Raw genomic sequence first — 15486 nt, forward strand, 5'->3', positions numbered from 1 at the left:
AGTATACAACTGTCAAGAAGGAAAATGACCTGGCATGCCTGATAATGACATCTGTTAGAAAACAGATGATGAGGAGAGAACCAAGATGGTGGCATAGGTAAACACCTGTACTGGCTGCCTCTCACAACCACATCAAAACTACAACTAAAGGAGAAACCAGCTATCATCCAGAACCACAGGAAAACTGGCTGAGTGGAAGTTCTATAACTAGGAGGAAAGAAAAAAGCACACTGAAACTGATAGAAGGTGTGGAAGTGCAGAGGTACTGAGGCGCACGCAAAATGGGCTGGCAACTGGGTGCGCTGTTGTTTTTTTCAATCAGGAGGGAGATACAAGCTCCCGATTGCTCTGAACTCCAAATCCGGGCGAGACCCTGGGGACCCAGACTCATACTGGGAGAAACTGGACTGTGTGGCACTGGGCTGGAATGCGAGAATGGCTTTCTCTGAGGTGCTTGCAGTGATCATTATTCCTACATGGGGGCACGGAATGCAGAGATGGCTGACTAGCAGCCATTGCTGTTTGCTCTGCCCCGGTGATTCCCCAAGACCCCACCCCACCCCACCCAATTTACAACCCCACCCAAGCTGTGCGCAGAGGCTTTTGCATATGAATGGCCTGGCCTTTCGCAGTCTAACCTAACAAACTGCAGCTGGGTCAGAGAGCTCAAAAGCTGCCAAAAGAAGGGCAAAGGCTCTTGGCTGCAGTAGCCTGCCTTGCTTCACAGCTGGGCCTCATCTGGGCACTTCGAAACCCCAAACCAAGAGGAGGAATCTGCAGATCTCGCTGTAGCTCCTGCTGAGTGGCCTCAAGCAGTGGCTGACTTTGCACCTCCTTGGAGATCCAAAAGCCAGTGTACACAGTGGTCAGTGTGAGACCATATCAGATTGCAACTCCTCACATCCATAAAAGACGCACTCAGGGGGCAGACTCAGTGAGCACCAAAGCCCCACTGAAGCAAGTCCTGCCCCATAAGGGTGTCTCCAGCACAGCAGTTCTTCCATTGTAGACACAACTGATCCTCACAGCCAATTGGCGTGGAGGTCAATTCCTCCCAGTGATACCAACAACAATCAAGGCTTAACTACAACAAGACTGTGCACCCAGCCCACAAAGTGGTGCACCTAGTGTCCACCTCAGGGAATTGGGGAGGCTGAGCCATTGGGCCCTATAGGACACCTAGCACACAAAGCCACTCTATCAACTCAGGGAAGCAGCCAAAATACGGAGACAAAGAAACAGGTCACAAATGAAAGAAATGGAGGAAATCAAACTACTGGATATAGAGCTCAAAACCATAGTTAAAAGGTTACTCAAGAATCTTCTAGAAACCTCCAAGGAACTTAGTGAGACTTTCAAGGATCTTAGTGAGAATGCCAAAAAAATGGAAAAAGGACCAGTCAGAAATTAAGCATACACTGACTGAAATAAAGAAAAATATACAGAAATTCAACAGTAGACTAGAGGATCACAAGAATCAAGTCAATGATTTGAAATACAAGGAAGCAAAAAACACCCAACTGGAAGAGCAAAAAATAAAAAAGAATTAAAAAATATGAAGATAGTGTAAGTAGCCTCTGGGACAACTTCAAGCGTACCAACATCAAAATTATGGGGGTGTCAGAAGAAGAGAGAGAGCAAGATACTGAAAACCTATTTGAAGAAATAATGACAGAGAACTTCCCCCATCTGGTGAAAGAAATAGACTTACAAGTCCAAGAAGTGCAAAGAACCCCAAACAAAAGGAATCCAAAGAGGACCACACCAAGACACATCATAATTAAAATGCCAAGAGCAAAAGACAAAGAGAGAATCTTAAAAGCAGCAGGAGAAAAACTGTTAGTTACCTATAAGGGAGTACCCATATGACTGTCAGCTGATTTCTCAACAGAAACTATGCAGGCCAGACGGGAGTGGCAAGAAATATTCAAAGTGATGAATAGCAAGAACCTACAACCAAGATTACTCTACCCAGCAAAGCTATCATTTAGAAATGAAGGTCAGATAAAGAGCTTCACAGACAAGAAAAAGCTAAAGGCGTTCATCACCACCAAACCAGTATTATATGAAATGCTGCACGGTATTCTTTAAGAAGAGGAGAAGAAGAAAAAGGTAAAGACAAAAATTATGGACAACAAAGTGACAACAAGTGAATCTAAAAATTAAGTGAATAAAAAATCTGATGAACAGAATAAACTGGTGAATAGAATCAGGGGCACAGAAAGGGAGTGGACTGACAATTCTCTGGGAGAAGGGGATGTGGGGGGTGTGGGAAGAGATTGGACAAAAATTGTACACCTATGGACGAGAACAATGGTGGGGGGGTAAGGGCATAGGGTGGGGTGGGAACTGGGTTGAGGGGAGCTATGGGGGGAAAAAAGAGGAACATCTGTAATAATCTGAACAATAAAGACTTATTTAAAAAAATAAAAAAACAGATGATGAGCTTTTATCCTATTTAGTTTCTTTATGCTCATAAATACTTTAAATAGAAAAGGAGTAAGTACAGGAGCTTCTGAGGTTAGCTCTCTTTAATCATATGCAATTTTGTAAATTAAACTCTGAAGATCAACAATGTACAAGATACAATTCTTAAACTTGCCAATATGGACATAACATGCTGCCTGTTTAAAAATCTGTTACAAAATCTTTGTCAAAAAATAATTTTATCACTCTAAACTAAAAAGAAAGTTTTCTTCTGGGTCTTCTTTAAGAACCTATAACTTCACGATGATTAAATTACTGTTAAGTACTTAAAAAATAAATGATTAATTTTTTAATATAGTACTTACACAGTCTGTCAAATTCCTCTTTTGTGAGAATCACTTTATTCCATGTCCATTCAAGAACAAAGCGCAAATTAGCAGCAGAATTTGGTTGTTCTAATTTGTAAATATAAAAGAAAAAATAAAGTATAATTATTAATTAGAAACAAAAAAGGAGTAACATTTTAGCGGAGAAACCTGACAGAAACTGCCCTTACCAAGTGAGCAAGATAAATACCAACAATAGAGAGAAACTAGTATCATGTATCCTCCTGAGTGCAGTACATCACTTTATGTGAAAACTGTAAAATCTGAATCTAATCATGAGGAAAGATCAATAAGCACAAATTGAAAAACAACCTACAAAATAACAGGGTTATATTCTTTTAAAATATCAATTTTTTGAAAGAGAAAGGCTTATACCGACTTTAGAGATTAAAAAGACATGAAATTGCCCTAGCTGGGTGGCTTAGGTAGTTGGAGTGACCACCCGTACATCAAAAGGTTGGGGTTCGATTCCCAGTCAGGCATGTACAGGAGGCAACTGATTGATGTTCTCTTTCATATCCATGTTTCTCTCTCCCCCTTCCTCTCTTAAAAAAAAAAAAAAAAAAAAGTCAATTAAAAAAACATGTCCTCAGGTGAGGATTAAAACACACGCACACACACAACCTGCATTTTTTAAATAAAAAAATAAATAAAAATACATGAAAATTAAATAAATATATACAAATTCTGGATTCTCCCTGCCCCAAAATGCTACAAAGGACCTTACCGAGACAATTAGCGAGATTCCGTCTGTAGATTAGATAATGGCATATTATCAATGTTAATTTTCATGATTTTTATAGTTGCAAAGTGTTTTTTTTTTAAGTGAGTGTCCTTGTTCTTAGAAGGAAATAATATTGAACTATTTGTGGGTAAAGAAGCACGATGTCTTCAACTTATTCTCAAATGTTTTTAAGAGTGAGAGTGATACACACAACTTGGATAAGTCTCCGAAGAATTTGCTGAGTGAGAAAGAGTCAATCCCAAAAGACTGCATATTGTGTGATTCCACTTATGAGCATTTTTAAAATGACAAAATTATAAAGAATGGGTTAGTGATTGTCAGGGGTTAGGGATGTGGCTATAAAAGGGCAACATGGGGGATCCCGATTTGATGTTGTAGTAGAGGTTTGCCAGATTTTATCATTGAGGTGGCAGTGGGGGGGGCAGAGTACACAGGCTCTCTCTATATTATGTCTTATAATCGTGTAACTATATGTGGATCTACAAATAGCTCCAAATGAAGTTTAACTAACCACCCCCACAAAGAGCAAGTTGATAATTTTAAAAATACAAAAGTAATTTTCCATTAAAAATAATCATCTTACCATCCAGTATCCACCTCCTGATATATCCAGTCAAAAGTCCCAGGGAACTTGTGTGGATTGCTGCTGACAATACAGCTTTTAATTGTTCTTCCTACACCATGCATAAAAAAAGTAGGAAGAAATTTAATGATAAGAAAGGATATGTGATCACAGAATCAGAGGTAGGAAGTTCTAGCTCAGAATACAAAATTTTAAAGGCTTAAAAATCATGATGACTCACTAGGATGCCTATATAAAAAAGACAATAATGAGCATCAACGATGTGGAAAAATTGGAATCCTCACACACTGCTGGTGGGAATATAAAACAATAAAGCCCACTTTGGAAAACAATCTGGTAGTTCCTCACAATCAAAATTACCGTGTGACCCAGCAATTCCACACCTGCGTACACACGCAAGAGAAATGAAAACACGTGACTACACAAGAACTCTATAGGAAGCAGCATCATTCCTATAGCCAAAACGATCACCTGAAGAATGAATTTCAAAAATGAGGTATACTCGGTACAGTGAAATATTAGCCAGCCATAAATAGAATGAAGTACTAATACATACTACGGGATAGATGAACCTTGAAAACATTGTGCTAAGTTAAAGGAGCCAGTCACAAAATGCCGTATTATTAAGATTCAATTTATAGCCCAGCCGGTGTGGCTTGGTGGTTGAGCGTCAACCTACGAACCAGGTCATGATTCAATTGCTGGTCAGGGCACATGCCCGGGTTGCAGGCTTGAACCCCAGTAGGGCACATATAGGAGGCAATGATCGATGTTTCTCTCCTCTCAAAAATCAATAAAAACAAATCCTCGGGTGAGGATTAAAAAAAAATCATCTCACCTGACTTAAACTGGAAGGCTGCATATCAATAAGTCTTGGTGAGAGAAGGCCAGCCATAAGACATCGATTATAACCATCAGAAATAACTTCATTGATAAATGGTCCTGATTTCTTTAAAAAGGTCAAAGTCTGAAACAGATTGATTAATAAGATATCAATTAACACTCAATTCAAATAACCAGATTTAAGAATATGTAATAAACTCATTACCCCACTTTTAGACTTAACATTTTGAATAAAACTAAAAACACTGAAATGGAAATTGTGGAAGACGACATTTTTGTACTATTTTCAAGGAAAAGGGTTTGTGGGTTCTTGAGCTAAATCAATGCTTCGTAATTATAAATAATATTGTAGCTTCTATGTTTTTATGAAAGGTACCCAATGCCTTCTCTAAAGCTGATAGACTCGATGACAGCTCTTTATGAACACAAACACACACACACACAACACCCTGTATTTATTCCTCTTGGTCTAATATACAAAAGACCTGGTATAAAGTATAAATATGGCATCCATGTACATCTAGGTGATTATGAGTTAAAAGGTTTGTCATTTGTTGTTTTCCTAGAAAAGTATTTTTCAACAGACAGTCACCATCCGCTCTGTGCTAGGCACTGTACCACTGTGCTAGGTACCTCTTTGCATTACTTTATTTATTCAAAAGCTTTCTGGAGAAAGGAGAATTCAGAGAAAGGATAAAAAGGGACATGGTAAGACAATGGCCTACTCTGATCTTTTCCTTGGGGTTCAAGTAGCTAACAGCTACAGAAAACTGCTAAAAACATTCCAATACGTCTCATTAACCTAGCAGAAGCTACCATCAAGTTTAAATCCATGATCTGACTTGAGTTCAATATGAAACACTGTCCACATTGTCAGCTGTTACCTACCTCCTTCTGAAAGCCAGTACAAGTTATATGAACAACTCCTGAGTTTAACAAACAAGTGGCATCTAAAAAAGAAGATTTTGAAAATCCACTTAAGTATTATATTCCAGATGGCATTGATACAACAGAATTTCTCTTAACAGACTGCTAGCCAAGGTATCAAATTATTATACACAATAAATTTTAAAATATTTCCAAACTTTATAAAAAATGATACCAAACTATCACAAATGCAATAAGAGTGAAATATTTAATATTTTCTAGCAAATTCAAAACTGTGATAATTTCTTTATAAACTATGTATTAAATTTCTCATGTACATGTATATTTGTTTTCTAAGTTATCCATATATTAGCTGACAATGAGATATGGATAATACTAGCACATATGTTAAACATAAACACACACACACTCTTGCATGTTATTTTTCTCAAAAGGTAATGTTAGGGAAATACATACCAAAGTTATAGGAACTCGGGTTAAAAAACTGCTCAGGAGGCGAGTATGAAGGAGCAAGTCCTCGACTTAAACTTCTCTCGTGGACTAATATATCCAGGATGTAATGTGGAGAAGCCATATTTACAACAGAATCCAGGGACCACAATGCAAAATAAGAGCAATTATGTAGAGATTCTCCCGATCTAAAAGAAAATTTTACAAAATTATTAAGTCACTGAACTGCTATAGATACAAATACCAAAAGAAAGAGAGAGAAGCATACCTTAATGAATCTGGCATTTGTGCATGATACCAACGATTTATGTCAAAAATCCCCAAATATATAGAAGGCTTTCCTTGTCCATATATATTTACTTGCCAGGTGAAGACTGAAACACTAGTGTCAGGAGACAGAGCTAAAAGGAAAAGACAATTTTAAAAAATAGAATAATCTCAAAGTAAAATCCTCCTAACTGTTTTTATATTTCAAGAACACTTTATTAAAAACTCATCAGAAAAGTTATATTCTGGCTTATTTTCAGTTATCACCTTGGCAACTTTGAGGCATTGGAAGTAGAAAATAGAAAATGATCTGAATGAATATCTCCCAAGAATGGTGCATAGCTAGTACCAGAGACTATCAATCCCCAAAGTGGAGGCCTTTAGGTCTTAGAGCTTAATTCTTTACAGGAATTTTGGTTGAGAAGGACTGATCTACAAGTAAATGCACAGTCGAATAACAAATCGATATTACTTTCTCTCTAAAATTGATTTAAAAAAAAAAAGATAAATCTTAAGTCAAATATCCACATGTCATGTAAGAGAACTTTTAGCTAACCTTCACTACTCATGCCTTCCTCTCTGTCACCATGAGATCGAAATTTCTCTATACTCTGGCATCCCAACAGTTTGGTATTACTAGTCTGTCCCCTCAAAGGAAACATGCCACATGTGAGGTCCAGTGTATATCTTTCTTCACAGTACTCCAACCCCTGAAAAATAAAGTGTACAAAAACCCTTATCTTAATAGGATTCTAAGCAAAAAGACATTCTAAAATTAAATATTTTCTAAATTTAAAGATATTTCATAAGAAAACAAACCAAAAAAAGTTAAACCCTGAAGAGAAAGTATCACGGAAAGGAGCTCTAAAATTTTATAAGCATAAAAATATTTATCAAATAAAAGGCTAGTTTTAGTCTCTCTAAAGTAATTACCAATACATTTTTTGAAGCTATTATCAAACATGAAAACCTTCATCTTCATGTACTACTGGTTGAAGTGTAAATTGGACTAACCACTGAAATTATATATACACACTAGAGGCCCAGTGCACGAAATTCGTGCACGGGGGAGGGGGAGGTGTCCCTCAGCCCAGCCTGCACCCTCTCCAACCTGGGATCCCTCTCACAATCCAGGACTGCTGGCTCCCAACTGCTCGCCTGCCTGCATTCCTGATTGCCCCTAACCGCTTCTGCCTGCCAGCCTGATTGATGCCTAACTGCTCACCTACCAGCCTGTTTGCCCCTAACTGCCCTCCCCTGCAGGCCTGGTCACCTCTAACTACCCTTCCCTGCAGGCCTGGTCACCCCCAACTTCCCTCCTCTGCTGGCCTGATCGCCCACAACTGCCCTCCCTTGCAGGCCTGGTCCCTCCCAAGTGCCCTCACCTGCTGGCCATCTTGTGTCCACATGGGATCAGTCATCTTTGACCACATGGGGGCAGCCATCTTGTGTATTGGAGGGATGGTCAATCTGCCTATTACTCTTTTATTAGATAGGATAAGATAGGATAGAGGCCTGATGCATGGGTGGGAGCCAGCTGGTTTGCCCTGAAAGGTGTCCCGGATCAGGGTGGGGGTTCCCTTGGGGTGTGGGCGACCTGGGCGAGGAGCCTGTGGTAGTTTGCAGGCCGGCCACGCCCCCCCCGGCAACCCAAGCAGAGGCCCTGGTATCTGGGATTTATTTATCTTCTACAATTGAAACTTTGTAGCCTGGAGCGAAGCTAAGTCTTCTGCGCACTCCATGGAAGCAGCCATTTCTGTTGGGATTTATTTATCTTCTATAATTGAAACTTGGTAGCCTTAAGTGGAGGCCTGGGCCGCCAGGGTGTGTGGAAAGCTTGGCTTCCTACATCTCCAGGGGCAACCCTAGCCTCCTGCTCTCTCCAGCTCCGTGGCTGCCGCCATTTTTGTTGGGATTTATTAATCTTCTATCATTGAAACTTTGTAGCATTGAGTGGAGGCCTGGGCCGGCAAGAGCAGGCGGAAAGCTTGGCTTCCTCCATTGCCGTGGAAACCCAAGCCTCCCTCCTGCTCTCTGTGGCCGCAGCCATCTTGTTTGTGTTTATTTGCATATTTGCTCCTGATTGGCTTGTGGGTGTAGCGGAGGTACAGTCAATTTGCTTATTACTCTTTTATTAGATAGGATACTCTAGGCCAGCAAACCTACTTTTGTATTCTTAATGAAAATCTTTCTCTAGAATAGGTCTTTGCTCATCAATCCCTTTAAGAATCTGAAAAAAAGCTGTGCAACTTTCCCCCCCAAAATGCATACTCAGTAGAATGCCACACATCATTCAGGGACCCATCCCTTACCTGCGAACACTAGGTTTAGAAAGCCTGTTCTGGAGAATGGAATGTGAGGGTTGACCAAATATGGCTATTAGCAGCACCCCACTATTTCCTCAAGAATTCAGCCACAAAAATCCTATATAATAAAGAGGTAATATGCAAATTGACCCTCATGCCGTCGCACAAGATGGCTGCCCCCATGTGGTCAAAGATGGCCGCCACAAGATGGTCAGAAGGGGAGGGTAGTTGTGGGCGATCAGGCAAGCAGGGAAGGGCAGTTGGGGACGACCAGGCCTGCAGGGAAGGGCAATTGGGGGCGACCGGGCTGGCAGTGGAGGAAGTTGGGGGCAACTGGGCAGGCAGGGGAGCAGTTAGGTGTCAATCAGGCTGGCTGGGAAGTGGTTAGGGGTGATCAGGCTGGAAGGCAGGTGAGCGATTGGGAGCCAACAGTCCCGGATTGTGAGAAGGATATCCAGCTGCCACAGGGATCATGCCTAAACCGGTAGTCGGACATCCCCAAGGGGTCCCAGATTGGAGAGGGTGCAGGCTGGGCTGAGGGACACCCCACCCCAGTGCATGAATTTCATGCACCGGGCCTCTAGTAATCATATGAAAGGCTAGATGCATTTATGCTCTTATATAAGTGTCAGTGACAAGACTGTTTATATAAAGTCTCCCCATGGTTTACTGCTTGATATGTTAGAACAGGGATGGGAAATGTCTGGCCCGTGGGTCATATAAGGCCCCCAAAATCATTTGGTCTGGCTCTGCCAAGGCATTAGGAATGAGTTAATTAAATGTTTGACCAAATATAGCAGGCCAGTTTTTAAGCTGATAATTTTGTATGGCCCTCAAATGATGTTATAAATACCCAAATGGCCCTGGGCAGAAAAAAGGTTTCCCACCCCTGTGTTAAGAGCATCAATGTGGGGTTATTTTTCCTGGGTATCATTCAGGCTACAAGCTTTAGTTCTGTCCAATTCCCTCATTTTAGAGGAAAGTGATACCTGGAGTGCCAATAAAGCTACCTCAGTAAAACAGCTGGTGTCGCCGAAACCGGTTTGGCTCAGTGGATAGAGCGTCAGCCTGCGGACTGAAAGGTCCCAGGTTCGATTCCGGTCAAGGGCACGTACCTTGGTTGCGGGCACATCCCCAGTAGGAGGTGTGCAGGAGGCAGCTATCAATGTTTCTCTCTCATCGATGTTTCTAACTCTCTATCTCTCTCCCTTCCTCTCTGTAAAAAATCAATAAAATATATTAAAAAAAAACACATACACACAAAAAACAGCTGGTGTCCTAATCCCTAATGTAATACTTCTTCCATTGTATTGTGAATACAGTACTAACTAAAATATAAGAGTAACTTTTTAATATCTTAATGTCTTAAAAGGAAGACTTAAAATATGTGATCAATGAACAAAATGGTAATAAGAAGCCATATTACCATTACATTTACCTCATATAAGATTTGTCCTGTTGCCAAACACTTTCTATCCCCGAAGGCCAGCTGAAGCAGATGCAAACTCAGAACATCCCCTTCACTGAAAGAGAGAGAGAGATCAGCTTTACCTTTAGTGTTTCCCCTAAGAAATACTAACAATCATATTAATTACACTAAGCATCTCTTACTGCCCACATCAGTTTAGTTTGAATACAATATTGAGTGCACATGATAAAACTAAGGTCATTGGCTTAGTGGTTGAACGTCAATCTATGAACCAGGAGGTCACAGTTTGAGTTCTGGTCAGGGCACATGCCCGGGTTGCGGGCTCAATCCCCAGTAGAGGGCATGCAGAAGGTAGCTGATCAATGATTCTCTCTCATCATGGATGTTTCTATCTCTATCTCCCTTCCTCTCTAAATCAATGAAAATATATTTTTTAAAATAGAAAGGAACTGCCATTTGACCCAATGATCCCACTTGTAGGAATATATCCTAAGAATTCTGAAACACCAATCAGAAAGAATATATGCACCTCTATGTTCATGGCAGCATTATTTACAATAGCTAAGATCTGGAAACAGCCTAAGTGCCCATCAGTAGATGAATGGAACAAAAAAGCCGTGATACATTTACACAATGTAATATTATGTGGCTATACAAAAGAAGGAACTCTTACCCTTTTAACAGCATGGATGGACCTGGAGAATATTATGCTAAGTGAAATAAGCCAGTCAGAGAAAGACAAGTACATGCTCTCAGTTATATGTGGAATCTAATGAACAAAATGAACTTATGAACAAAATAGGTCCAGAGGGGATGGGTATGGAGGGGGCAGGAAGAGATTAATCAAAAAACATACATGCACATATGCACAGCCCATGGACACAGACAATAGTGTGGGAAGGCCTGTTGTGGGCAGAGGCTGAGTAGAGAGGGGCCAAGGGGGGAGGAATGGGAGACATCTGTAATATTGTCGATGATAAAAATGAACATAATGCCCTCTCATTCCTTACCACACAAAGCCTTCTCAAGGCACACATCTCAATAGATACCTCTGTATTTTCTCCAGGATTGACAAATTTCAAAAATGGCAAATCATTTTTTCATTCATTGCCTTATTACTACAATGTAAGGTTAAGACAAAACCTCAAACGTGGGGGACATAGAAAAAAAAAAAAACCCAAATGGTCCACAATTCAGGTACACAAAATCTAAGGTAGAATAGGACTTTGAAAGAGTAAGTACTGGAATCAGTGAGTTATCAAGACCATGGCATTTATACCACAAACTTTAATTTCAATGATCATCAAAGAAAGAACAAAATACCTAAGAAAAAAATTTAAAAATGAGTACTGAATAACTGTTCTAGCACTGGACATGAACCAGTTAGAAATTAAATTGAAAACAAAGATCTATCCATAGTTGTACTTAGAACATTAGAGCTTATGACAGGGAAAAGTCAATCCTAAAAATATACTGCAAAAGGCAAGTAGGACTAGAAAACAGAGTAGGGATAAATAAAAATGAAAGAGGCGTACAAAACAAAGAGGAAAAAGGAATGAGATTATAAAGAGAAAAGATGTCTTACAAGAGAACACAGAAAGCCATAAAAATTGCCTATAGTCATAATAGGTTGCCTGCTCATCTGAATTGGCTTACACTTTGAAATAACATTGAAACAATCAAGCAAGCACAATTTCTTCTCACCGATATATGAGAATTACTTAAATTTGTAGAAATAATCATTTAACTTTTTTAATCATTTCAACTATCACTAATTCACTGAATTATGTTGCTTTCACTAAAAAGAGACAACATAGTACAAAGTAAAAGCTTTCCAAAGAAATTAACTGCTGCTCCATTTTTGACAAATAGTTTTTTAAAACACATGTATCACACTGACCTATCTTGTGTAGACTGAACAGCCCACAAGTAACAGCAATTACGAGGATCATTCTCAGGTTCTTGAAAAGTAACAGCATATACGGGAACCCTTCCACCTTCCAACTGTGTGTAGTATCTGTAAGAGGCACAAAAATTAGTATACTTCATACTTTTAAATTATAACTATGTTAAAGAAGGTGCCTCGATGTAAGAATTTGAGTTAGAGCATCTACTGTTCATACAACCATCTTCAAAAATACACAGGAGCCCTGGCTGGTTTGGCCCAGTGGATAGTGTTGGCCTGCAGACTGAAGGGTCCCAGGTTTGATTCCGGTTGGGGCACATGCCCGGGTTGTGGGCAATCCCTAGTGGTGGGCATGCAGGAGGCAGCCAATTCTCTCTCATCACTGATGTTTCTGTATCTCTCTCTCTGAAATCAATAAAAGTATATTAAAAAAAAAAAAAAGTACACAGGGTAGCCCTGGCCAGTGATGTGGTCAGGGATTAGAGCATCCATCTGTGCACCCAAGGGTTGCAGGATTGATTCCCCATTGTACCTGGGATACAGGTTTGATCCCCAGCCCATTGGGTCAGGTGCGGGAGGCAATCAATCAGTGTGTCTTTCTCACATCAATGTCTATCTCTCGCTCCTCTCCTTTCCACTCCCTCAAAAATAAAAATAAAAAATTCAGTGGAAAAATATCCTCAGGTGAGGATTAACAACAACAAAAAATACACAGGGTACAAGACATCGAGACAATGAGCATAAAAAAAAAAAAAAAGACAATGAGCATGGCATCCATCCCCCAGGTAGAACTGGGAAGGGTTAAAATTAATAAAGCATAGAATACATGTATGTGTGAACCAGTGCTTCCAGTACATATAAATATGTGCCACAATGTACTGCTCCCCACTAAGAGGTACCCTCGAGAAAGATGAAATACTACCACAACACTCCATTTCTTCAGCTGTATGGATTTAAGCATCAGATCCACTATGCTTGCTACCGCCCTCAATAAAGGGTTACTTCCCTCAACAAAGGATTTGTTAATTCCTCGGCAATTTTAACATCGTAAAAGTATCAATAACAATTTTAAAACAAAGCATTTTAAAACAGATTTTTTAAAAAGCCTTTGCTTTCCTGTCTACTGGGAACAACTACTTTACACATATCTATACATATGGTTATAAAGAAAAGTACTTCTGAAAGAATTCATACAATATAAACATCTTTAGAGTCATGCTTTATTAGCAAAACTAACATAATAACTGAAATGCCTTTTAAAATATACACTGAATCAACCCAAATTCATGTGCTAAGCCATTCCTTTATTATATCGTCATGATTTAATACAATGAAAAATTATTCATAGTCACTCAATCATTAATTTGTCCTACCATTTTCCCCATAAGCTAATTTTTACATATTAATAGGGTACAAGTCATATTAAGAAACTGCCAAAAATCAAATCAGAGAAAAGATATCCTTACTCTCTTTTCATGCTTTTCATATTCCAGAGTGCTAGGTAGCCATCGGAAAAACCTACAGCAAGCTGATTGGTCCTGCTTATGTAACTCAGAGCTGAAACTGCTGTTCCTGATGGGCTTACTAACTGGAAACACAGATGGCGTCCTTCTCCAATTGCACGTTCTCTGATGTGTGGTACTTCGGCTGGAATACCAGCTATAACTTCAAGGTCTAAAAAAAAAGTGAGATAAACAAACTAAGAACAGAGTAAAAACAAATGTGCCACCCATTATTCAAGCAGAAATTGAAGACTACTGGGGTAAATAGGAAGAGGAAGGATCGTGCAGGTCATCATCTGACCCCCTGATCACTAAATGTGAAACAAGATGCCATGTGCCTCCGGATGTGATACAGTATGAAGTTCCCAGCATTTATGATGTAGCCTTGCCAAATGTTAAGTCTGAATCTAATCAGAGAGAGCTTAGATTTGCGGAAAATATAAAATGTAAATGATACCACATGAAACAAACAGATAATTTCAAATGTGGAGCATTATACCAGGTAACTTCTTCAGCAAGTCACTGGATAGAGAGGATTGCTCTACCTTCAAGGAAACATGAGAGATGTCAAGTGAAATGTGTGGACCTTGCCTGTATCCTGATTCAAACAATCTAAATGAAAAAAGGTGCTTTAGAGACAATCACAGAAATCTGATTATTGGACTCAATACCAGCAATTTCACACATAAATTAACCACTAAAATTCTGCAGCACACCAAAAAATATGTTTTTTAGTGATCTGGAAATAAAAGGCATAATTTGATTCACTCACACTGGATGGCTATTGTCCTGTTGGCTGTTGTCATTTTTTTATTTGATAATCTAAGGGAATAAAGGTCAGTGCCCCTGACTAAATAGTCAGGTATTGCATGTTTTAAAAATCCTTACAGCCCTGGCCGGCTTGGCTCAGTGGATAGAGCATCAGCCTGCCAACTCAAGGGTCCTGGGTGCGATTCCGGGCCAGCGCACATGCCTGGGTTGTGGGCTCAATCCCCAGTGGGGGTCGTGCAGGAGGCAGCTGACCAATGATTCTCTCACATCACTGATGTTTCTCTCTCTCTCTCCCTTCCTTCCTCTCTGAAATCAATAAAGAAATATATTTAAAAATAAAAAATAAATAAAAATAAAAATCCTTACAGCACACCAGTTGAAAACCACTAAACTATACCAAGGAATTAATTGATATGTTGTTATGAGTGGTAATGACATCATGATTATGTAGTAACATAGCCATTACTTGCTTTGAATTAATGCAGAGGAAATGAGAGAAAGGGGAGTGAAAGAAAATGGATGCACATACAGTAAATTTTGAAAACCAATTTGAATTTAGGTGATAGATATGTGTGGATTCTTATATTCCTTTCCCTACTTGAAAATGATGGTAATCTTTAATAAAACAGAAATATTCAGGCCTGTATATTGATATAACTATTGTACAAGGGCAGATTCCCTCAATGCTATTATGAAGGGGTTATAAAATCATATCCCATTGTGCTCGCTTCAGCAGCACACATACTAAAATTGGAACAATACAGAGAAGATTAGCATGACCCTGAGCAAGAATGACACGCAAATTTGTGAAGCGTTAAATATTAAAAAAAATTCATATTCTACTGTTCTTGAAGTTACCCTCCTGATCCCTACTGTTTCTGATTATATTTTCAGAGAATAGTGATTAAATGTTGCCAAAATATAATATTTCATATAATAAAATACTGTAGACATATTTAAGAAAATAAGATAAACTCTACATG

General features: G+C 39.4%; 1 protein-coding gene and 1 non-coding gene across 2 annotated transcripts in view; one reads left to right on the forward strand and one right to left on the reverse strand.

Annotated features, from left to right (window-relative positions):
* Positions 1-15486, reverse strand: part of AHCTF1 (AT-hook containing transcription factor 1) — a 76020-nt gene that overhangs the window by 41469 nt on the left and 19065 nt on the right. Inside the window, exons 5-14 of the mRNA XM_054712977.1 lie at positions 13697-13904; positions 12225-12341; positions 10334-10418; positions 7146-7299; positions 6591-6723; positions 6329-6510; positions 5873-5934; positions 4980-5108; positions 4142-4232; positions 2793-2882 (exon numbers count right to left, since the gene is read on the reverse strand). Coding sequence (XP_054568952.1) covers positions 2793-2882; positions 4142-4232; positions 4980-5108; positions 5873-5934; positions 6329-6510; positions 6591-6723; positions 7146-7299; positions 10334-10418; positions 12225-12341; positions 13697-13904 — 1251 coding nt within the window. The remainder of the gene's footprint in view (positions 1-2792; positions 2883-4141; positions 4233-4979; positions 5109-5872; positions 5935-6328; positions 6511-6590; positions 6724-7145; positions 7300-10333; positions 10419-12224; positions 12342-13696; positions 13905-15486) is intronic.
* Positions 15224-15329, forward strand: LOC114228485 (U6 spliceosomal RNA). The gene has a single exon (XR_003614627.2). It is a non-coding gene; the product is annotated as a U6 spliceosomal RNA (small nuclear RNA).

The sequence above is a fragment of the Eptesicus fuscus genome, chromosome 24 (assembly GCF_027574615.1).
Source record: "Eptesicus fuscus isolate TK198812 chromosome 24, DD_ASM_mEF_20220401, whole genome shotgun sequence".
Lineage (NCBI taxonomy): Eukaryota > Metazoa > Chordata > Mammalia > Chiroptera > Vespertilionidae > Eptesicus > Eptesicus fuscus.